We start from the raw sequence: 24,532 nt of genomic DNA, 5'->3' as shown, positions 1-24,532 counted from the left end.
GAACAAACTATTTGTTGTCTAAACTTTATGGGTTTTATTAGTAGATGTCAGAGAAAAAACAATGTTGTAAAATAATAAAAATATACCATATTTTTCGGACTATAAGATGCACCGGACCATAAGACGCACCCCAAATTTTCAGAGGGAAAATGTGGAAAAAAAAAAGTCAAATGGTGGTCCGTCTTACTGTAGAATTCAGCTTACTGTGGGAAATCTGTAGCGCTGGTGGAGGGTGGTCACAGGGGGTGTTTGGTGGTCCGGCAATGATATGATTCCTATCGTGGACTGATGTGGTAGGTTCTGTGGTTCTCGTGGTGCGGTGGCTCCTCCAACATTTTCTGAAAGCCCGGAGCACCCGCACATTCATTGCTGTGAAGCAGTGGCCTCTGGGAAATCCCATCCCAGGCTGGTGCGGCAGGTTCGTCGGTGTTCAGGGTTGCGGGGGCTACGCTGTCATTTTGTGAAAGCCCTCGAGCCCCGCACACCCCCACTGCTGCGATGCGGTGGCCTCCGGTAAAATGGCCTCTGGGAAAATGCCGCCGGAAATTGAGATCTCGGCTCCAAGATCTTATCTCCTGAGATCTCAATGTGTGCATGTGCCAACCCGGCGGCCATTTTCCCAGAGGCCATTTTACCAGGGGCCACCGCATGGCAGCAGTGTGGATGTGCTGTGCTCCGGGCTTTCCAAAAATGTTGGCGGAGCCCCGCACCACTGCACACCGCCGAATACTGCCGCACCAGCCTAGGCCCCTGCAGTGTTGGACCACCATAGAATCACCCGACTCCTGCTGCCGTCACACTGATTGTAAGTATATTCCGACTAGAAGACGCACCCCCATTTTCCACCAAAAAATTTTTGGGGAAAAAGTACATCTTGTGGTCTGAAAAATACGGTAATTGCTGCTTGGGTCCCCGCCAGACTCTGTATTTTCTGTGCAGTCCCAACTAACTTGTGATTCCTACAGCAAATTAATTGCCGAAGCAGTGAGTAACATAGCCAGTGATTGGTTGCATGGAGGAAATGTCTTACTCAGTAACTCAGCTTATGTTCCAGTCCATACAAGACTAGAGAATACAACATCTACACGTTCTGTCTTCTGAAATGTTTCCCTTGTTATCTCCAGTAATTTTATTATTAGAATTCTTTGTAATGATTCATCCTCTCATCGTCTTCCTATTCAGGTCCCTACAATATCCGATCCTTTCAGTAGACATCTTCTATATTAAGAGAATTTTTCTTAACTACCCATCAAGGATGGATATGAAGAGGGACAAGATGGCAGAGAGGATATTACACCTCACCCTAGAGATCCTCTTCCGTCTTACTGGAGAGGTGAGAGATTTTGATGGCGTCACATTACATAATTCTTATTTATGGCAATAAAACTGTTGGACAGAACTCGAGGTCACGGACCTGGAAATGTCTGTAGTGACATTTATTAATGTGTCTCTCCTTAACCAGGATTACACAGTAGTGAAAAAAATTTCTAGTGAGCGCTGTCAGACCCCTGTGTCTGAGGGATGGGAAAGACCCCTGAGCCCAATCACAGAGCCTCCACCTCACCCACTGATACATGAGGACATCAATGAACAAAAGATCCTAGAACTCACCTACAAGATGATCGAGCTGCTGACTGGAGAGGTGACACTGCTGGGAATGCTGGGACATTATACAGTAACACTATGAAGGGATCGGAGTGATGACGGTATCATTGTATGTGTCAGGTTCCTATAAGGTGTCAGGATGTCGCCGTCTATTTCTCCATGGAGGAGTGGGAGTATTTAGAAGGACACAAAGATCTGTACAATGACGTCGTGATGGAGGTTCCCCAGCCCCTCACATCACCAGGTAAGGATTAAATACACACAGCCTATAATTATCTGTATTATCTGTATGTAAGGAATTAATTCAGTCCCTGTATGTGTTTCCTCCAGATCTATCCAGTAAGAGGACAACACCAGAGAGATGTCCCCGTCCTCTTCTTCCACAGGACTGTAAACAAGAAGATCCAAATGTCTCTCAGAATCATCAGGTAGATGGAGAGAAGGTGTCCTGAGATCTCCCCTATGATGTGTAGACGGTGGTGAAGGTCTTGTGCTCAGTCTTGTTTTATCCACCAGTATTACATGTTTCATACTGGTTTCATGAGAACGGTGGAGATGGAAGGATTAGAGCTGATTTTAGATGTGACTTTCTCCATCTGTCTGTGACTTTTACAATATTTATTTCAGGATGAAGATCTGACCCATATTAATACTACAGAGACATATGTGAGGGCTGATGAGCGGTGTAAAGAGGAGACTCCTACATATGGCTACCCAGGTGAGTAGTAACCACTAAATGCAGAGAAGTCACAGATTCTTCTCAGTCACCGGCTGTGGCTGCTTTATCAATGGTGTAGTTCGGACGTGGAACAATCATGTGATCCCCATTTTGCCTGTAGAGCATAATATTCTCCTCCATTCGAAAATGTTTAAATGGCTTTGTGAAATTGTGAAAACTCTTTTGTATAGCGCTTACAACCTGCAGGTGTAAGGCGGCCAGGGTGGTAGTCGTGGCAACGAGCTGAAGTGTTTCCACAACTGGCGCCCCGCATATGAAATAGTCCTTTCTTTTGTGTGTGTGATGTGTGCAGCAGAGTACTCATTTCAGTTGCTGGAGTTCCCTTGGTTTCTTTCACTCCAGCTTCAGGATTCCAGGTTCCATAAAACACGGCAGCGTCACAGTCCTTTTCAAACAGTTGAACTTTACTGATAACATGGGCACCCATCACATTTGCAGCACATTTCACACAAAGCATCACATCCTGCACTTTCCCTTCCTTCTGGGCAGACTCCATTTCCTCTGTAACCTCTCCTTCTTCTCTCCCGGCAATCCATGCCATCTCTTGACAATCTGTGTCCCTTCCGTACTTCCTGCATCACCAGCTCCCTGTCATCCCCTTGTCCGATTCCATCTTGCAAATGTGCCGGGAGTTCCATCTTACTAACTCCCGCCCCAGTCGTAGACCCCAGAACCGCCCTGAGGATGATCCTATTGAGCTGATGCCCGACTGTACTATTCTCCAGCCTGGGGCCCCTTATTGCCATCCGCAGCTTTACACCCATGACCTGTAGCTGTCTCATACACTGCATGCACCCTGCCCTTGGCAAGGCTGCCTGGGTGTCTGTCTCTAATCAGAAAGTATCCTGATTATACTTCCCTTCTCCTTGCTGTACCTCCCCTTTAGTTAACCCCATGTGCTGCCTACCTCCTGCTGTATTCTATGTTATCATCTATCACTACTGTGCCCCCCTCTAATCTAGCCCCACTACAGTTCTAGCCTATCCTATATCCTATTCTAGCAGCAATCCTATAAACCGAACCCATTGTGTGTATGTGTGTGTGTATATATATATATATATATATATATATATATATATATATATATATATATATATATATATATATATATATATATATATATATATATATATATATATATATATATATATACTGGTGGCCTGATTCTAACGCATCGGGTAATCTAGAATTAAAAAAACAATTAAAATAAAAAATAGTTACCGTATATACTCGAGTATAAGCCGACCCGAGTATAAGCCGACCCCCTAATTTTGCCACAAAAAACTGGGAAAACTTATTGACTCGAGTATAAGCCTAGGGTGGGATATGCAGCAGCTACCGGTGAATTTCAAAATTAAAAATAGATGCTCCATACCGTTCATTATGGCCCCATAGATGCTCCACATAAAGCTGTGCCATATATAATGCTCTGCACCGTTCATTATGGCCCCATAGATGCTCCATAGAAAGCTGTGCCATATACAATGCTCTGCACCTTTGATTATGGCCCCATAGAAAGCTGTGCCATATACAATGCTTTGCACCTTTGATTATGGCCCCATAGATGCTCCATAGAAAGCTGTGCCATATAAAATGCTCTGCAGCTTTGATTATGGCCCCATAGATAGCTGTGCCATATACAATACTCTGCACCTTTGATTATGGCCCCATAGATAGCTGTGCCATATACAATGCTCTGCACCTTTGATTATGGCCCCATAGATAGCTGTGCCATATATAATGCTCTGCACCTTTGATTATGGCCCCATAGATAGCTGTGCCATATACAATACTCTGCACCTTTGATTATGGCCCCATAGATAGCTGTGCCATATACAATGCTCTGCACCTTTGATTATGGCCCCATAGATAGCTGTGCCATATATAATGCTCTGCACCTTTGATTATGGCCCCATAGATAGCTGTGCCATATATAATGCCCTGCACCTTTGATTATGGGCCCCATAGATAGCTGTGCCATATACAATGCTCTGCACCTTTGATTATGGCCCCATAGATAGCTGTGCCATATATAATGCCCTGCACCTTTGATTATGGCCCCATAGATAGCTCTGCCATATAAAATGCTCTGCACCTTTGATTATGGCCCCATAGATAGCTGTGCCATATACAATGCTCTGCACCTTTGATTATGGCCCCATAGATGGCTCTGCCATATAAAATGCTCTGCACCTTTGATTATGGCCCCATAGATAGCTCTGCCATATAAAATGCTCTGCACCTTTGATTATGGCCCCATAGATAGCTGTGCCATATAAAATGCTCTGCACCTTTGATTATGGCCCCATAGATGGCTGTGCCATATAAAATGCTCTGCACCTTTGATTATGGCCCCATAGATAGCTGTGCCACATACAATGCTCTGCACCTTTGATTATGGCCCCATAGATAGCTGTGCCATATACAATGCCCTGCACCTTTGATTATGGCCCCATATATAGCTGTGCCATATATAATGCCCTGCACCTTTGATTATGGCCCCATAGATAGCTGTGCCATATACAATGCTCTGCACCTTTGATTATGGCCCCATAGATAGCTGTGCCATATATAATGCCCTGCACCTTTGATTATGGCCCCATAGATAGCTGTGCCATATACAATGCTCTGCACCTTTGATTATGGCCCCATAGATAGCTGTGCCATATACAATGCCCTGCACCTTTGATTATGGCCCCATAGATAGCTGTGCCATATATAATGCCCTGCACCTTTGATTATGGCCCCATAGATAGCTGTGCCATATATAATGCCCTGCACCTTTGATTATGGCCCCATAGATAGCTGTGCCATATATAATGCTCTGCACCTTTGATTATGGCCCCATAGATGCTCCACATAAATCTGTGCCATTGCTGCTGCTGCAATAAAAAAGAAAAAACACATACTCACCTCTCTTGCTTGCAGCTCCTCAGCGTCCCGTCCCGGCGTCTCTCTGCACTGACTGATCAGGCAGAGGGCGGCGCGCACACTAGTACGTCATCGCGCCCCTGAACAGTCAGAGCAAGAGGACGGGAAGACAGAGCGGCGTGTGGAACGGGGACAGGTAACTATGTAATACTCACCTGCTCCCGGCGTCCCTGGCTCCTTCTCCCGGACAGCTGGTCTCCGGGTGCCGCAGCCTCTTCCTCTGTCAGCGGTCACCGTTACCGCTGATTAGAGGAATGAATTTGCGGCTCCACCCCTATGGGAGTGGAGTCCATATTCATTTCTCTAATGAGCGGTACCATGTGACCGCTGAACAGGGGACAAGCTGCGGCACCGAAGACCGTGGGACGGGCAGGGGGAGCGCCAGGAGCGCCGGGACTAGGTGAGTATATGCCACACGCTCTCTCCCCCTCACCCGCCGACCCCACTGCCGACCGTGACTCGAGTATAAGCCGAGAGGGGCACTTTCAGCCCAAAAATTTGGGCTGAAAATCTCGGCTTATACTCGAGTACGTATATACGGTATATGCTCAGCTTCCGTCCGCCTCCGGATCCAGCCGAGGCCTTTAGCGATGCTCGTCGCTACCCTCCGTTCCCAGTAATGCATTTGGGCAATAACCCGTGATCATGTAGCGGTCTCTGGTCATTGCCGCAATGCATTCTTGGGAAAGGCTGTCGCGGACGCCGGAAGGTGAGAATATAATGTTTTGGGGTTTTTTTATTTTATTATTTTTAACACTATATGTTTTTACTATTGATGCTGCATAGTTAAGAGGTGCTTAAATTATCCCCCCCCCCCCCCGGAAGTACCCCTTAGTCTAATTATATATATATATATATATATATATGTATGTGTATAGTAATGTGATGTAATGTTTATATACATACAGTACAGACCAAAAGTTTGGACACACCTTCTCTTTTAAAGATTTTTCTGTATTTTCATGACTATGAAAACTGTAAATTCACACTGAAGGCATCAAAACTATGAATTAAAACATGTGGAATTATATACTTTACAAAAAAGTGTAAAGCAACTGAAAATATGTCTTATATTCTAGGTTCTTCAAAGTAGCAACCTTTTGCTTTGATGACTGCTTTGCCCACTCTTGGTATTCTTTTGATGACCTTCAAGAGGTAGTCACTGGGAATGGTTTTCACTTCACAGGTGTGCCCTGTCAGGTTTAATAAGTGGGATTTCTTGCCTTATAAATGGGGTTGGGACCATCAGTTGTGTTGAGCAGAAGTCTGGTGGATACACAGCTGATAATCCTACTGCATAGACTGTTAGAATTTGTATTATAGCAAGAAAAAAGCAGCTAAGTAAAGAAAAACGAGTGGCCATCATTACTTTAAGAAATGAAGGTCAGTCAGTCCGAAAAATTGGGAAAACTTTGAAAGTGTCCCCAAGTGCAGTTGCAAAAACCATCAAGCGCTACAAAGAAACTGGCTCACATGAGGACCGCCCCAGGAAAGGAAGACCAAGAGTCACCTCTGCTTCTGAGGATAAGTATAGTATGAGTCACCAGCCTCAGAAATCGCAGGTTAATAGCAGCTCAGATTAGAGACCAGGTCAATGCCACACAGTTCTAGCAGCAGACACATCTCTACAACAACTGTTAAGAGGAGACTTTGTGCAGCAGGCCTTCATGGTAAAATAGCTGCTAGGAAACCACTGCTAAGGACAGGCAATAAGCAGAAGAGACTTGTTTGAGCTAAAGAACACAAGGAATGGACATTAGACCAGTGGAAATCTGTGCTTTGGTCAGATGAGTCCAAATTTGAGATCTTTGGTTCCAACCACCGTGTCTTTGTGCGACGCAGAAAAGGTGAACGGATGGACTCTACATGCCTGGTTCCCACCGTGAAGCATGGAGGAGGAGGTGTGATGGTGTGGGGGTGCTTTGCTGGTGACACTGTTGGGGATTTATTCAAAATAGAAGGCATACTGAACCAGCATGGCTACCACAGCATCTTGCAGCGGCATGCTATTCCATCCGGTTTGCGTTTAGTTGGACCATCATTTATTTTTCAACAGGACAATAACCCCAAACACACCTCTAGGCTGTGTAAGGGCTATTTGACCAAAAAGGAGAGTGATGGGGTGCTACGCCAGATGACCTGGCCTCCACAGTCACCAGACCTGAACCCAATCGAGATGGATTGGGGTGAGCTGGTCCGCAGAGTGAAGGCAAAGGGCCAGCAAGTGCTAAGCATCTCTGGGAACTCCTTCAAGATTGTTGGAAGCCCATTTCCGGTGACTACCTCTTGAAGCTCGCCAAGAGTGTGCAAAGCTGTCATCAAAGCAAAAGGTGGCTACTTTGAAGAACCTAGAATATAAGACATATTTTCAGTTGCTTTACACTTTTTTGTAAAGTATATAATTCCACATGTTTTAATTCATAGTTTTGATGTCTTCAGTGTGAATTTACAATTTTCATAGTCATGAAAATACAGAAAAATCTTTAAATGAGAAGGTGTGTCCAAACTTTTGGTCTGTACTGTACGTGTATAAACATTACATCACATAACAATATATGAACAGTAATACACAGTGAGGTGCCACATGTGAACGTGCGAACAGAGTCCTGGAGAGAGAAGGCACACGAGGGTCCCCGCCACCTTCTTACACAGGATCCACCTACCCCCAGGGATTAGAACACGCTGATCGTTACCTGCCCAGGTCTGTAGACTTCAAAGCCAAATAACAACGTATGTAGAATGTGCTGACAAGATATTATGATGGTCCTGTAAGAGAAAGCGGAGGGTAATGATGCTGTTGACTTCCTAGAACCCTGATATCTTATTGGATGAATCTACCTTCTCTCCCTCCTGTGCTGCTGAATGTGCTCATGTGGTCCGTACAAGACCAGGTCCAGTCTTTCTGGCCAAACTTTGCTTTTATCGTCGACAACATTAAATGTGCAGTGAGGCCAAGTGTGAATTTCTGTACAATAACAGAGTTTCCCTTTCTCCTGACTTTTCAATTTGTATTAAAAACTAACTAATTTCACGGAGGATTGTGATAAACTACAAAAAAACATTACACTTGAGCCATGATATATCTCTAAGCTGTGCGTGGTTCATGGCTGTAATATACATTTATTCACGCCTGCAAGAGATGTGTTGGCATGGCTCGAGTCCTGGTTTCATAGATTCACTCCATGTCATAAATTCCATTATGTTTTCAATCATAAGGAATTCAGATTACTGCACAATCTCTCCTGAAATGGAGGCGCTAATACTTTCTCTACTCTTCTGGTCAGGACTCATAGTATCTCCAATGGTCCACCATAAATGAGTGCAACTCCAGTTTAGTGTTGGAGTTCTCCCCTCGTACATACTTTTTTTGGGGAGATGTAACATACTTTTTGTTCTTCCTTTTTTTTTTTTTTTTTTTTTTTTTACATGTTCATTCTCGTTGATAGTTTGATTGTGGCAGGATCAGCTTGCCTCAGTTAGGTGAGTTTGTAAGTTTGGAACTCCCTGGTATTTTTTTTTTTTAAAGTCTCCATTGCCGCTTCCAAATGTGCGAGATCTAAATTGAAGATGCCCCAGCTCTGCAGTATTATAAAAAGTTCTCTTTAAATGTCTAATATTTTTTCTTGAAACTCATCTGATAGAAAATATTGGCCCTTACGATAGTTTAGATTGTCAGAGCCACCGAGCCCCATACTCTAATTACTCCAGAGAGTTGATACCACTACTCATATTTTACTGATGAAGACTGTTGAGTTTGAATATGTTGATAGATGTGTTATTGTCCATAGTCACAGTTTTTGACTACAGTAGTTACTGCCCAAAATACTCCCATTCTTCACAAAGTATAATAGGAAACAAATGGACCTCACAAATTTTTTTCCAACATCTCTTGAATCCAATAACGCCCTGAATACGGTTGTACACTACTGTCTGGGCACATGGCAGGGTTAAGAAGGGAAGGATCGCCATTTAGCTATTTGAATGCATATCTTGTTGGAATAGATTCCAGACACAATGTATTGGTTACCTGGCAGCTCAAAATATGGCTACCACAATCGGGCTTGGCACTATCTACTCAGCTTTGCAGATCCCAAGGATTGCCTTGCTCAACATTCTTTACATGGATCTGTTCTTACACAGAGATCCCTAGGCTTGGGCCATGGTGTTACCTGCTGTTCTGTGGAGTGAGGTGGGATGACGAATAGTCAAGTAGTTGGGTCAGATCCACGAGGGCAGAGAAAATACAAAATCATAAGAAGCAAGATTAAGGGGTCACAGCAGCTTAGCACAGAGGACTGAACCAGAGGAGAACAAGGCTGTATCTGGCATCTTCCTGCAATTTGCTTTGAGCTTTAGTAGGGTGGGGTGCTTTCCAATTGGCAAAAGCAGGAAGCACATGACTCCAGATGGACAGCACACACACCCATAATGCCTGACTGGATGGTGCTACAGTTCACAGCAACCCTAATCTAAGTGGCTGAACAGAGCCTGCACCATCCAGAGCTTCTGGTTCCGATATCTCCTCCATCCCCAGTGCTGCCTGCAGAATGAATGAGGCCATGCCTGGTGACAGAAGTAGAGGTGGCAGGTACGGATCCCAGGTGAGTTGGTACACACCATTTTCACAAGCCTTAATATGACAAAATGCAGAAAACCAGAGCCGTTTAAAACCTCATAAAGTGACTTCATTTTGGAAATGATAATGAGTCGCCCCCAGGGCAGTGGGGTACTCTGTATCGGGTCCGGTCTCGAGGGGGAATGTCACGGTGGCTGTGACCCGGTTCGTGGCCCTGGGCCTCAACGTTAAAGGGGAACGGTCTTTTAAGGGAAAAGTGTTTAACCCCTTTACCCCCAAGGGAGGTTTGCACGTTAATGACCGGGCCAATTTTTACAATTCTGACCACTGTCCCTTTATGAGGTTATAACTCTGGAACGCTTCAACAGATCTTAGCGATTCTGACACTGTTTTCTCGTGACATATTGTACTTCATGATAGTGATAAAATTTATTCGATATAACTTGCGTTTATTTGTGAAAAAATGGAAAATTGGCAAAAATTTTGAAAATTTTGCAATTTTCCAACTTTGAATTTTTATGCCCTTAAATTACAGAGATATGTCACGCAAAATACTTAATAAGTAACATTTCCCACATGTCTACTTTACATCAGCACAATTTTGGAACCAAAATTTTTTTTTTGTTAGGGAGTTATAAGGGTTAAAAGTTGACCAGAAATTTCTCATTTTTACAACACCATTTTTTTTTTAGGGACCACATCTCATTTGAAGTCATTTTGAGGGGTCTATATGATAGAAAATACCCAAGTGTGACACCATTCTAAAAACTGCACCACTCAAGGTGCTCAAAACCACATTGAAGAAGTTTATTAACCCTTCAGGTGTTTCACAGGAATTTTTGGAATGTTTAAATAAAAATGAACATTTAACTTTTTTTCACACAAAATTTATTTCAGCTCCAATTTGTTTTATTTTACCAAGGGTAACAGGAGAAAATGGACCCCAAAAGTTGTTGATCAATTTGTCCTGAGTATGCTGATACCCCATATGTGGGGGTAAACCACTGTTTGGGCGCATGGCAGAGCTCGGAAGGAAAGGAGCGCCATTTTACTTTTCAATGCAAAATTGACTGGAATTGAGATGGGACGCCATGTTGAGTTTGGAGAGCCCCTGATGTGCCTAAACATTGAAACCCCCCACAAGTGACACCATTTTGGAAACTAGACCCCCTAAGGAATTTATCTAGATGTGTGGTGAGCACTTTGACCCACCAAGTGCTTCACAGAAGTTTATAATGCAGAGCCGTAAAAATAAAAAATCAGATTTTTTCACAAAAATTATCTTTTCGCCCCCAATTTTTTATTTTCCCAAGGGTAAGAGAAGAAATTGGACCCCAAAAATTGTTGTGCAGTTTGTTCTGGGTACGCTGATATCCCATATGTGGGGGTAAACCACTGTTTGAGTGCATAGCAGAGGTCGGAAGGGAAGGAGCGCCATTTTACTTTTCAATGCAAAATTGACTGGAATTGAGATGGGACACCATGTCGTGTTTGGAGAGCCCCTGATGTGCCTAAACATTAAACCCCCCCACAATTGACACCATTTTGGAAAGTAGACCCCCTAAGGAACTTATCTAGATGTGTTTTGAGAGCTTTGAACCCCCAAGTGTTTCACTACAGTTTATAACGCAGAGCCGTGAAAATATATATTTTTTTTTCACAAAAATGATTTTTAAGCTCCCAGTTTTGTATTTTCACAAGGGTAACAGGATAAATTGGACCCCAATAGTTGTTGTCCAATTTGTCCTGAGTATGCTGATACCCCATATGTGGGGGGGAACCACTGTTTGGGTGCATGGCAGAGCTCGGAAGGGAAGGAGCGCCATTTGGAATGCAGACTTAGATGGATTGGTCTGCAGGCATCACGTTGCATTTGTAGAGCCCCTGATGTACCCAAACAGTAGAAACCCCCCCACAAGTGACCCCATATTGGAAGCTAGACCTCCCAAGGAACTTATCTAGATGTGTTGTGAGAACTTTGAACCCCCAAGTGTTTCATTACAGTTTACAACGCAGAGCCGTGAAAATAAAAAATCTTTTTTTCCCCACAAAAATGATTTTTAGCCCCCCAAATTTTTATTTTCCCAAGGATAACAAGAGAACTTGGACCCCAAAAGTTGTTGTCCAATTTGTCCCGAGTACGCTGATACCTCATATGTTGGGGTAAACCCCTGTTTGGGCGCACGGGAGAGCTCGGAAGGGAAGGATCACTGTTTTACTTTTTTAAAGCAGAATTGGCTGGAATTGAGATCGGATGCCATGTCACGTTTGGAGAGCCCCTGATGTGCCTGAACAGTGGAAACTCCCCAATTCTACCTGAAACCCTAATCCAAACACACCCCTAACCCTAATCCCAACGGTAACCCTAACCACACCCCTAACCCTGACACACCCCTAACTCTAATCCCAACCCTAATCCCAACCGTAAATGTAACCCAAACCCTAACTTTAGCGCCAACCCTAACCCTAACTTTAGCTCCAACCCTAACCCTAGCCCTAACCCTAGTCCTAATGGGAAAATGGAAATAAATACATTTTTTTTATTTTATTATTTTTCCCTAACTAAGGGGGTGATGAAGGGGGGTTAGATTTACTTTTATAGCTTTTTTTTATAACGGATTTTTATGATTGGCAGCTGTCACACACTAAAAGACGCTTTTTATAGCAAAAAAGTTTTTGCGTCTCCACATTTTGAGACCTATAATTTTTCCATATTTTGGTCCACAGAGTCATGTGAGGTCTTGTTTTTTGCAGGACGAGTTGATATTTTTATTGGTAACCTATTCAGACACGTGACAGTTTTTGATCGCTTTTTATTCCGATTTTTGTGAGGCAGAATGACCAAAAACCAGCTATTCATGAATTTCTTTTGGGGGAGGCGTTTATACCATTCCACGTTTGGTAAAATTGATAAAGCAGTTTTATTCTTCGGGTCAGTACGATTACAGCGATACCTCATTTATATCATTTTTTTTATGTTTTGGCGCTTTTATACGATAAAAGCTATTTTATAGAAAAATTATTTAATTTGGCATCGCTTTATTCTGAGGACTATAACTTTATTTTTTTGCTTATGATGGTGTATGGTGGCTCGTTTTTTACGGGACAAGATGACGTTTTCAGCGGTACCATCGTTATTTATATCCGTGTTTTTGATCGCGTGTTATGCCACTTTTTGTTCGGCGGTACGATAATAAAGCGTTCTTTTTTGCCTCGTTTTTTTTTTTTTCTTACGGTGTTCACTGAAGGGGTTAACTAGTGGGACAGTTTTATAGGTTGGGTCATTACGTACACTGCGATACTAAATATGTGTACTTTTATTGCTTTTTTTAATTTAGATAAAGAAATGTATTTATGGGAATAATATATATACATTTTTTTTTCTTTATTTAGGAAATTTTTTTTTACATATGTGAAATTTTTTTTTTTTTACTTTGTCCCAGGGGGGGACATCACAGATCGCTGATCTGACAGTCTGCACAGCACTCTGTCAGATCAGCGATCTGACTTACAGCGCTGCAGGCTTACCAGCGCCTGCTCTGGACCTGGAAGTAGTCCCTGCAGGACCCGGATGCAGCCCCGCGGCCATTTTAGATCCGGGGCCTGCAGGGATAAGAGGTAAGAGACCCTCTTAGCAATGCGATCACATCGCGTTGCTCCGAGGGTATCAGGGAAGCACGCAGGAAGCCCCCTCCCTGCGCGATGCTTCCCTATACCGCCGGAACACTGCGATCATGTTTGATCGCAGTGTGCCAGGGGTTAATGTGCCGGGGGCGGTCTGTGACCGCTCCTGGTACATAGTGCCGGATGTCAGCTGCGATAGTCAGCTGACACCCGGCCGCGATCAGCCGCGCTCCCCCCGTGAGCGCGGCCGATCGCTCTGGACGTACTATCCCGTCGAGGGTCAGATAGGCCCAGGTCACGTCGACGGGATAGTACATCTAAGGTGAGAGAGGGGTTAAAGTCTGTCGTGACGCCACCTGTGGAGTTCAGTCAATAGTGGGACCGACGCTGCTTTAACCCTGCTGTTCTGTTGGTCAAAAATGACCGTTTTTGAAATTCTATAATGTTATAAAAATTCAGCGTGTGATTCTGAGACTTGAGGGTCCCTGACTTTTCGTCATTAGGGGGGTACTCTCTGTGGGAATTTTTTTTTTTTTAATTTTTGTTTACTTTATTTGGTACAATTTTTTTATGTGAAATCTAAACAGAACAGCAGGGTTAAAGGTGTCCTCTGGAGGATCTTGTGGCAGCACTGATGTTACATTTCCCACAGGTCAAGCAGGATCCTAAGATGTAAGGCGTGAATGGTATGTGCCGGTGAATAAAGATAGGGCACAAGTTGTAAGTCTTTACCTGGTTTACTGCAGTTGGCTGGCCACAGTCCAGGGCACCAGGCACGGGTGGTGGTATGGCCCGGCCAGCTCAGAGGCAATGGAGTGTCCCCTTCTCCGGGTGAGGTCCGTGAGCCTTTCCTCTAGTGCCTCTTGAAGTTGAAGTCCCTGCTGCCTGAAGTTTCCTACAGGGTCCTCCACTTTTCCCCTGTCCTGGGACAGGTACCTGCTTGACGGGCAGCTCGAGCCGTTTTACAGGGACTCTATCATGCCCCGGGCTCCTTAGGTGCTGCTGCGTCTCAGGCGAGGTGTGGGCCAATTACATACTGTTCCTGGCCCTCCGGTTCTGCTCTGTGTCCTAGAGTTCCACAAAAGCCTTGGGCTTCCGGTACCTGGTTCCTGCGCTTCGGCTCTGAGGGTGCCCGGTCACAGTTCCTCTCTGAGCCCTGTTCCTCTCCTTTGCTCCTTTCCTCTCCAGGTACTCCACATCCAACCCTCCAGGTTCTTTCTCTTTTCCCATAGGCTGCAGCTCCCTCTTGGCTGTCAGACCTCTCTCCTGCTCTGCAGCTCTCCTAGACGTCCTTCCTGTTCGGTGTTCCTCTCCAACTAATCTATCTCCTCCTCCAGGTCGGGTTACATATAGCTGTGGGACGCTCCCCTGAATCCGTGTCTTGAGCTCCCCCTCCTGGCCTGGATTCAGAATGTGTTGCATGTGGGTGCCTTACCTGGTGAAGAGAACTCCCTTGCCTCTGATCATGACTAGTGTTGAGCATTCCGATACCGCAAGTATCGGGTATCGGCCGATATTTGCTGTATCGGAATTCCGATACCGAGATCCGATACTTTTGTGGTATCGGGTATCGGTATCGAAACAACATTAATGTGTAAAATAAAGAATTAAAATAAAAAATATTGCTATACGCAGCCTGGACCTCAGCGAGGGAACCGGCAGCGTTGTTTGCTTAAAATTCGCGCGTTTACTTCCTTACTTGAAGTCCCGGCTTGTGATTGGTCGCGTGCCGCCCATGTGGCCGCGACGCGACCAATCACAGCAAGCCGTGAAGTAATTTTAGGTCCTTCAGGATTTTAAAATTACGTTCTGGCTTGTGATTGGTCGCGTCGCGGTCACATGGGCGACGCGACCAATCACAAGCCGTGACGTCACGGGAGGCTGGACACGCGCGCATTTTAAAATCACAAGCCAATCACAAGCCAGAACGTAATTTTAAAATCCTGAAGGACCTAAAATTACGTCACGGCTTGCTGTGATTGGTCGCGTCGCGGCCACATGGGCGGCACGCGACCAATCACAAGCCGGGACTTCACGTAAGGAAGGAAAAGCGCGAATTTTAAGCAAACAACGCTGCCGGTTCCCTCGTTGAGGTCCAGGCTGCGTCGGAGAGGTGAGTATAGCAATATTTTTTATTTTAATTCTTTATTTTACACATTAATATGGTTCCCAGGGCCTGAAGGAGAGTTTCCTCTCCTTCAGACCCTGGGAACCATCAGGAATACCGTCCGATACATGAGTCCCATTGACTTGTATTGGTATCGGTATCGGATTAGATCCGATACTTTGCCGGTATCGGCCGATACTTTCCGATACCGATACTTTCAAGTATCGGACGGTATCGCTCAACACTAATCATGACATTACCTTCCCCAAAGGAAAAGCAACATCACTGTAGCAACCGGTTACCTGTGGTGCTACATTAACCTTCAGTGAATTAATCTATAGTAGTGACTATTTTGACTCCACAGCCACTTTCCAAAAATTAGCGCGCAGTGGATGTTGGAGAGTGAAAACTGTGAATACGCCATTTTATTACTCACCACATAGTGCCCAGATTGCGCTCCAAGTGACACACACCGAAAATTAAGTGGGTTCTTCTCACTATAAGGCTGCCGTCACACTATCAGTATTTGGTCAGTATTATTTGTTCCACTCCTGGTTTTGGCTTACAATTACTGATGTAAAATACTGACCAAATACTGATAGTGTGACGGCAGCCTAATAATGACAGCTACATGGGTCCTAATTTTGATTTGGGCACACTGAAAGGCTCAGAAGCGATGGGAAGCTTTGACTTTGTGAAAGTGGATATAGATGGATTAGTTTATAAAAGTCATATTGCTATTTGAACATTTCCATTGAAGAAGAACTCACCACCTCTCGTGGCAGCCTGTTCCACTCATTGATCACCCTCACTGTCAAAAGGTTTTTTTCTAATATCCAATCTGTGTCTCCTCCACTTCAGTTTCATCCCATTGCTTTTAGTATTTCCTTGTGCAAATGAGAATAAATCAATAAAGCTATTTTTATATACCGTATATACTCGAGTTTAAGCCGTGACCTAATTTTACCTAAAAAAATTGGGAAACTTATTAACTCGAGTATAAGCCGGGTATGCATTGTCCCCTCATCCCTATCCTTGTATGCATGGCTCCATCCCTATCCTTGTATGTAAGGCTTCTTATCCCTATCCTGGTATGATTGGCCCCATCCCTATCCTTGTATGCACGGACCCATCCCTATCCTTCTATGCACGGCCCCATCCCTATCCTTCTATGCACGGCCCCATTCCTATCCTTGTATGAACGGCCCCATCCCTATCCTTGTATGCACGGCCCCATTCCTATCCTTGTATGCACGGCTCCATCCCTATCCTTGTATGCATGGCCCCATCCCTATCCTTGTATGCATGGCCCCATCCCTATCCTTGTATGCACGGCCCCATCCCTATCCTTGTATGCACGGCCCCATCCCTATCCTTGTATGATTGGCTCCCATCAAAAAACATAAAAAAAAATAAACCATTACACCAGGGCCGCTGCTATCATGAAGCAAGTTGAGCACTTTGCTTCAGGCGGCAGCTCATCCCTCAAGCCAGGGGGCGGCAGAGTGGCGGTCAGAACACGTGGTGCTGTTGCCGACTCTCCCTGTAATTCCTGCAGACCCTTGCCTTGCTGGCACTCAGAACCTAACGTGACTGCTACCTTACCAGCAGCAGTGCCCTGTCTCCCGACCCTGGGGACACACATTGCTGATTGCTGGGACTCGCAGAGCAGTAAGTAAACATCTCCTGCCCATGCTCTGCTGCACGGCTCCGTGACTCCATCATAGTTCACCGCTTCCCTCCATCAGACTCCTCAGCCTTGTCTCTGCCTGTGTGCACACAGCAGGCAATGTTTGCTCCCACTGGCATCCTGCCCAGCATCTCTATATGCTGCTGCACTGTGCATGTATGTGTATGTAATGTATAGCGCTGTTCACATGCACAGGATTGGATCTCGGAGTTGCACACTACTTATACAATTGTGTAGTGATACAGTAGCTGTGGGTCTGCGCCCTAGTATATAGTCCTATAAGTCTGTACTCTGTTGCACACTTGAGCACTATAAAAAACTGTGTCTATGGTGATAATAACTGCGCCCAAGTAATTGTGCCACATCCACAGCAGTGTCTGTATTGTCTTGCACACTTGAGCCCTGTGTGTGTGTATATGTGTGTATATGTGTGTATATATATATATATATATATATATATATATATATATATATATATATATATATATATATATAAAGCACTCCGATTAATTGTGGAAAGTGGAGGACTATTAGCCCATGTGGCAACGTTTCAGATCCATAACTGAACATTTCTCTGCTGTGGAATTGAGATGTTACCGAATGGGCTAATAAGTATTCCTCCACTTTTCTCTTATTTAATCTGTGTACTGATTATTTTCTTTTTATAAATCCCTTTGATTTAAGGGTGTGTGTCCTAAAAGCATTTCACTCACTTCTTAATTTTTGGTGGTGCTCACTTATGACACATCAGGACTGACATCACCACTTGGCGCAAGTTGGCAAGTGCCAGAGTCCACAAACCGTTGTGGACATGGCATGCTATGGAGCTCGTAAGTCATGGGGCCCCAGTACCAGCGCCAACACAGTTGAAAAAATGATGAGTGAGGGAGCCACCCGCTGATGCTCGCTCTCCCATCATTCCCCCTCTGTGTCTGAGCTCTGTGACGTCTTAGCGCAGAGGGCGCAATTACATCACTACAGCGTATCCTTTGTGTCGGGCAGTGCAAAAGGTCAGAATACGCTGAGGAGACCAGAGCAACAGGCTACAGGGAGAAGTATTTAATTTTTTTATGTATGGAGTATATAGGGCCCATTATACTGTATGAAGTAATATTTGGGGCCCATGATACTGTATGGAGTAATATATGGGGCCCATAATACTGTATGGAGCATTATGTGGGCCCATTATACTGTATAGAGGTCTATGCGGTGACCATAATTCTGTATGGAGGTCTATGCGGTGCCCATAATTCTGTATGGAGGACTACGTGGTGCCTATAATACTGTATGGAGGACTATGCGGTGCCCATAATTCTGTATGGAGGACTACGTGGTGCCTATAATACTGTATGGAGCATTATGTGGGCCCATTATACTGTATGGAGGACTATGCGGTGCCCATAATTCTGTATGGAGGTCTATGCGGTGCCCATAATTCTGTATGGAGGTCTATGCGGTGCCCATAATTCTGTATGGAGGACTACGTGGTGCCTATAATACTGTATGGAGGACTATACTGGCTACACTCACTCTGTGTGTCACTCTGTGACTACAGACTTTCTAATCCTCCCAGGACTCGCACTGTGCGCTGAGAGGATTCGCCAGTTTCTGAGCTGTTGTAGAATTCATAATAGATATTGCTCATGTAATGTAAGAAGTAAAATCTTTGGCATTGTACTATACCGATATTTCCCTGTACATCATATATAAGTATCTGTTTTTATCCAGGAGAATGGGATGATATTTTTTCTCACTTGTTTTCTGTTTGCAGTCAGTTTTTCTTCTGAGCAGTTATTAATCTTTTACAGGATTATTTACAGTCCCCTATGTTATAGAATTGTAATGTAACCGTAAATACTGGATGTTATACTGAGGTATCCATTTTTTTCTCCCACCCATAGACTAGAATGGGTGAGTCATTCAATTGCAGAGCCAAATCGCAGCATGATCTGAATTTCTCACGCCGGATCAGTTTGAGAAAAAAAATGTTTCTCTGCGTGGCCCCATTGTATAACATCGGTCAGTGTGCTATCTGATAAAAAATCATGCCTGATTTATACACTTGTTTGCCCGAGCATTGGAGTACTGGATTGTCATTATTGGTTTATTTTCTACATTCCTATAAATGTAATAAAAATACCGCAAGTCATGAAAAACCTGTTTAAGCTATCTCAAATTTGGAAGTTCTCCCCTATCTTCTGGATAGGGGATGACTTTCTGTTTGTTGTGGACCTTATTGCGGGGACCCCCATGATCCTGAGAAAAATAGCTTTGAAGAGCACCATGTAAACGGAGCTGTGGGCGATCATACACACTGCAGCACCATTCACATGTGGCTCTTAAAATATCTCCTATAAGAGAGTGGTGAGGAGCATGACAAAGTATAGCAAAAAATCATTGATCTGGGGTGGGACGTGTTATAACGTATTATGTGGGCTGGAGTGGTTTGTATGGCAGGGCTGCTTTTTTGTCCCAGTCCGGCCCTGCTACAGGACCACCGCTGTGCAGCCATCATTGTCTGTCTGTATGCTTGTGCCAGGCCCGCCATTGCCATTAATGATCCTTGTTCTGGATTCTTCTGTGTGGTTCTTGTATGTACGGTGATGGCGCTGATGTACCGTATTTTCTGGTGTATAAGACGACTGGGCGTATGACGACCCCCAACTTTTCCATATAAAATATGGAGTTTGGGATATACTCGCTGTATAAGATGGGGGTCATCTTATACGCCCAGTCATCTTATACCGCGTGTGCGGTGCGGATGGTTCCCAGGATCTGAGGAGAGGAGACTCTCCTTCAGGCACTGGGATCCATATTAATGTAAAAAAAAAAAAAAAGAATACAAATATAAAATATGGGATATACTCACCCTCCGACAGCACGCAGCTCTCATCGGTGCAAGGGCCGGCCTCCGTTCCTAAGGATGCAATGAGCAAAGGACCTTCGATGACGTCACGGTCATGCGACGCCATCGAAGGTCCTTCGCTTATTGCATCCTTAGGAATGGAGGCCGCCACTTGCACCGCTGAGAGCTGCGGGCCGTCGGAGGGTGAGTATATCCCATATTTTTTTATTTTTATTCTTTTTTTTACACGAATATGGATCCCAGGGCCTGAAGGAGAATCTCCTCTCCTACAGATCCTGGGAACCATACCGGACCACTCCCTGCACACGCCGTACCCGGCGTATAAGACGAGCCCCGACTTTTGAGATGATTTTCAGGGGTTAAAAAGTAGTCTTATAGGCCGGAAAATACGGTACTTGTGTTCGGACCTAATTTTTTCTATTTCTCTAAATTCAAATGACCACTATTGCACAAATGTTTACAGGATAGAAAGAAATCTGTATGAACCAGATTAATTTCTACCGATTTAAAAAAATTTACTATGGGGGGCGCCGTTTTGCAATTCGCCTCAGGCGGCAGAGAGGCTAGGTTCACCCCTGCAGTACACTTACATTCCTGCGCTCCGTCGCAGCGTCTTGTCTCGATGCCAGCAGCTGCTTTATGCTTGTAAGTATTGCATGGCAGGGACGTCATGCGCTGCTCACAAGCAGAGCACAGCTTCCGGAATACTCACCGCTCCCAATGCCGGAACTATGTGTGTGGGGAAGTGAGTATTAAGTAGCGCACACAGCGTCAACTGCCAGGCAGTCATGTGTGCCGCTACGGCTACTTTCACACTTGCGTCGTTTGGCCTCCGTCGCAATGCATCGTTTTGGGAAAAAAACGCATCCTGCAAATGTGCCCGCAGGATGCGTTTTTTTCCCATATACTTGTATTGCCAACGGATCGCGACGTATGGCCATACGTCGCGTCCGTCATGCAGTGGATGCGTCGTGTTTTGGCGGACCGTCGTCACGAAAAAACGTTCAAGGGAACGTTTTTTCATACGTCGGGTCCTGCATTTCCTACCGCGCATGCGCGGCTGGAACTCCGCCCTCTCCTCCCCGGGACTTTAGAATGGGCAGCGAATGCATTGAAAAACTGCATACGCTACACACGTTGTGCCGAATTTTCACAACGTCCGTAGGTACGTCGCGCCGACACTTCGCCACGACTCTGTACTGACGGAAGTGTGAAAGAAGCCTACTTCAGAGAAATTAATATTCAGAATGAATATTCATCTCTGTTAAGTAGCAGCACACGTGACCTCCCGGCTGCTGCAGCTGACACTGCGCGAGCTTTTACAGAGAAATGAATATTCATTTCTTTTTAGCAGCGGGCACCGGAGTTAGCTGCAGCAGCCGGGTCCTACCTCTGTGACCCGCTGCTCTGCGCTGCCTCTCCCCCTCTATGTTCTGGACACCTCACTCGAGTATAAGCTGAGGGGAGTGATTTCAGCACAAAAAAAATCTGCTGAAAACCTCTACTTATACTCGAGTATATACATCAACTTTACATTTTTACAGACAGTTTTAGAAGAAATGTTCAAAAATATAAAGTTCAAGGATATTTTATTGAAAAAATAATTGGCTTTATTCTTGACAGATGACTGTACCTGGGGATCAGAGGGACAGCTGACATCTTCAATTTTAAAATCAGATGATCTTGAGATCTCACAGGATACAATTGAAGTGAATGCCATTACTCCAGATATACTATCATCCCTTCACAGCAAAGATCTGTCATCTGATTCACTACCGACTACTAAGGAAAATCAAAGACCCAAAAGAGGCATTAAAAAACAAACTGCTCCTAAAGCAAGGAAGTCTTTTTCATGTCCAGAATGTGGGAAATGTTTTAACAGGAAACATCATCTTGATCGACACCAAAGAATCCACACAGGAGAAAAGCCTTTTTCCTGTTCAGAATGTGGGAAATGCTTTATCCAGAAAGTGAATCTTGATAGCCATCAGAGAAACCACACAGGGGATAAGCCTTTTTCATGTTCAGAATGTGGGAAATGTTTTAACACGAAAGCGCATCTTGATAGCCACCATAGAACTCACACAGGGGAGAAGCCTTTTTCATGTTTAGAATGTGAGAAATGTTTTGTAGAGAAATCACATCTTATCGAACATCAGAGACGCCACACAGGGGAGAAACCTTTTTTCTGTTCAGAATGTGGAAAATGTTTTGTGACAAAATCATATCTTGTTACACACCAGAGACTCCACACAGGGGAGAAGCCTTTTTTCTGTTTAGAATGTGGAAAATGTTTTGTGAAAAAATCAGCTCTTGTTAGACACCAGAGAACCCACACAGGGGAGAAGCCTTTTTCATGCTCAGAATGTGGAAAATATTTTGTACAGAAATATCTCCTTGTTAGTCACAATAGAATCCACACAGGGGAAAAGCCTTTTTCATGTTCTCATTGTGGGAAATGTTTTAACCGGAAATCGAATCTTGATAAACACCAGAAAACCCACACAGGGCAGAAGCCTTTTCCTGTTCAGAATGTGGAAAACGTTTTGTGACGAAATCACAACTTGTTAAACATCATAGAATCCACACAGGGGTGAAGCCCCTCCAGCATAGGAGGTGACTATAAATATTTTTATTTTAACCCCTTAACGTCCAGTGACGGATAGAGTCCTCCCTCATAACCGCGGGTTGCCAATGGGTTGGCATGACAACCCGAGTCAGCAGGAGACTCCTGTGGTTGTCATAGCCATATAGCTATAAGCATCGCCCAGCGGTCGGCGCTCATGGCTTCTATGTAGCAGAAGCAATCAGACAAGTGCAGTTTCTAGTCTCCCATGGGGACTATTGAAGCAAATAGATAGTTAAAAAAAAAAAAAAAAAATGTTTAAAAAAAAATATATAAAAGTTCAAATCACCCCATTAATAAAAAAAAATTAAAAAAAATTAAAAAGAAACCAAATATACACATATTTGGGATCACCGCATTCAGAATCGCCTGCTCTATCAATATATAAAAATAATTTATCCAATCAGTAAACTGTGTAGCGAGAAAAAAATTGAAAACGCCAGAATTATTTTTTTGGGTCACTGCAATATTGCTATAAAATGCAAAAAATGCATTAACGGGCAATCAAAAGATCATATCTACACCAAAATGGTAACAATAAAAACGTCAGACCGGTTCTCAAAAAATAAGCCCTCATCCAGCCCCAGGTCCTGAAAAATGGAGACGCTATGGGTCTCGGAAAATGGCAACTTTTTTTTTTTTTTTACAAACTTTGGAATTTTTTTTCACCACTTAAATAAAAAAGTTTAGTGTCTGTGAGCTTGTAATGACCTGGAGAATCATAATGTCAGATCAGTTTTAGCATTTAGTGAACATGGTAAAAAATCACAAAAACTGTTGTGGAATTGCACATTTGGATTTTTTTTCCCCATTTTCCCTTACATGGTATGGTAAAATAAATGGTGCATTTCTAAAGTACAACTTGTCCTGCAAAAAACAAGCCCTCACATGGCCATATTGAGGGAAAAATAAAAAAGCTATGGCTGTATGAAGAAGGGGAGCAAAAAATGGAAACTCAATAACAGAAATTACCCTGCTTCTTAAGGGGTTAAATAGACCAATCATGAGGAATAAGAAGGGGTTTTCCTAGTAGTGGACAACCCTTTTAAACATCAAAAACCCCACACAGATAGCAGTCATTATTAGCGATGAGCGAGCACTAAAATACTTGAGTGCTCGATATGTGAGTCAACAGGTCGCATGCTCAGCAGACTTTTCCAGGAAGACTGAGGGGGCAGAAAAATTGCTGAAATGGATGAAAACAGCGCTAAATTGGAATGAGAACAGCTTGGGGAAGATGGCTGGATGCATCTCTGACTCTTGGGTCGCTTTTGGGGTCAATGTTGTCGGAGTATTACGCCACTTTGAAGGAGTGACAACAAAACATCCAAAACCGAAAATAAAATGTACAGGGGGATTGGCCCTTACACACGTCTGTCATTAACGGACAGGTGACATCACCGTTCAGTCACGTCCCCCGCTCACCACGCTACTCCTACAGCGGCACCATCGGCTGAGGCTAACCGCTATGAACACCTGCGTTATCACGGGGTGTTGCAGCTTTGGGAGGATGCTCCCGCATCTAATACAAGTGGACACTGGGCAGGAAACTACCACGCAAGTCCGACCACCCTTTACAGGACCACACGTGCACCTGTAAGTGCCTCTCAGCACAGCAATCTTTCTTTTACTGTTCGTTTATTTACCGGTTTTAAGGCAATTTTACACACCACACCTGTCGGATTGCCTGCTGCTTTGGCTTCAGGCACATTGTGACTAGCGCCATTGTGATTTGTCGGTTCAGCATTTGCATTACGAAAATAAAATG

General features: G+C 44.2%; 1 protein-coding gene across 1 annotated transcript; it reads left to right on the top strand.

The window, feature by feature from the left end:
• Positions 1-965: 965 nt before the first annotated feature.
• LOC143766530 (uncharacterized) lies at positions 966-24,497 on the top strand. The gene is made up of 6 exons (XM_077254295.1): positions 966-1,333; positions 1,463-1,642; positions 1,726-1,849; positions 1,936-2,033; positions 2,233-2,323; positions 21,762-24,497. Exons 1-6 carry the CDS (start codon positions 1,103-1,105, stop codon positions 22,688-22,690), a joined length of 1,653 nt encoding a protein of 550 aa, XP_077110410.1. The 5' UTR covers positions 966-1,102; the 3' UTR covers positions 22,691-24,497.
• Positions 24,498-24,532: the final 35 nt, after the last annotated feature.

This window comes from Ranitomeya variabilis, chromosome 4, assembly GCF_051348905.1.
Source record: "Ranitomeya variabilis isolate aRanVar5 chromosome 4, aRanVar5.hap1, whole genome shotgun sequence".
NCBI classification, from domain to species: domain Eukaryota; kingdom Metazoa; phylum Chordata; class Amphibia; order Anura; family Dendrobatidae; genus Ranitomeya; species Ranitomeya variabilis.
The sequence above is the reverse complement of the archived record's forward strand: the minus strand, read 5'-3'. Positions and strand labels throughout refer to the sequence as shown.

Coding starts and splice junctions, on each gene's coding strand:
- LOC143766530 (XM_077254295.1), top strand. CDS start 1,103: ATGTTTCCCTTGTTATCTCCAGTAATTTTATTATTAGAATTCTTTGTA. Junction 1,850..1,935: donor CCAGCCCCTCACATCACCAG/GTAAGGATTAAA, acceptor TGTTTCCTCCAG/ATCTATCCAGTAAGAGGACA. Junction 2,324..21,761: donor TCCTACATATGGCTACCCAG/GTGAGTAGTAAC, acceptor TATTCTTGACAG/ATGACTGTACCTGGGGATCA.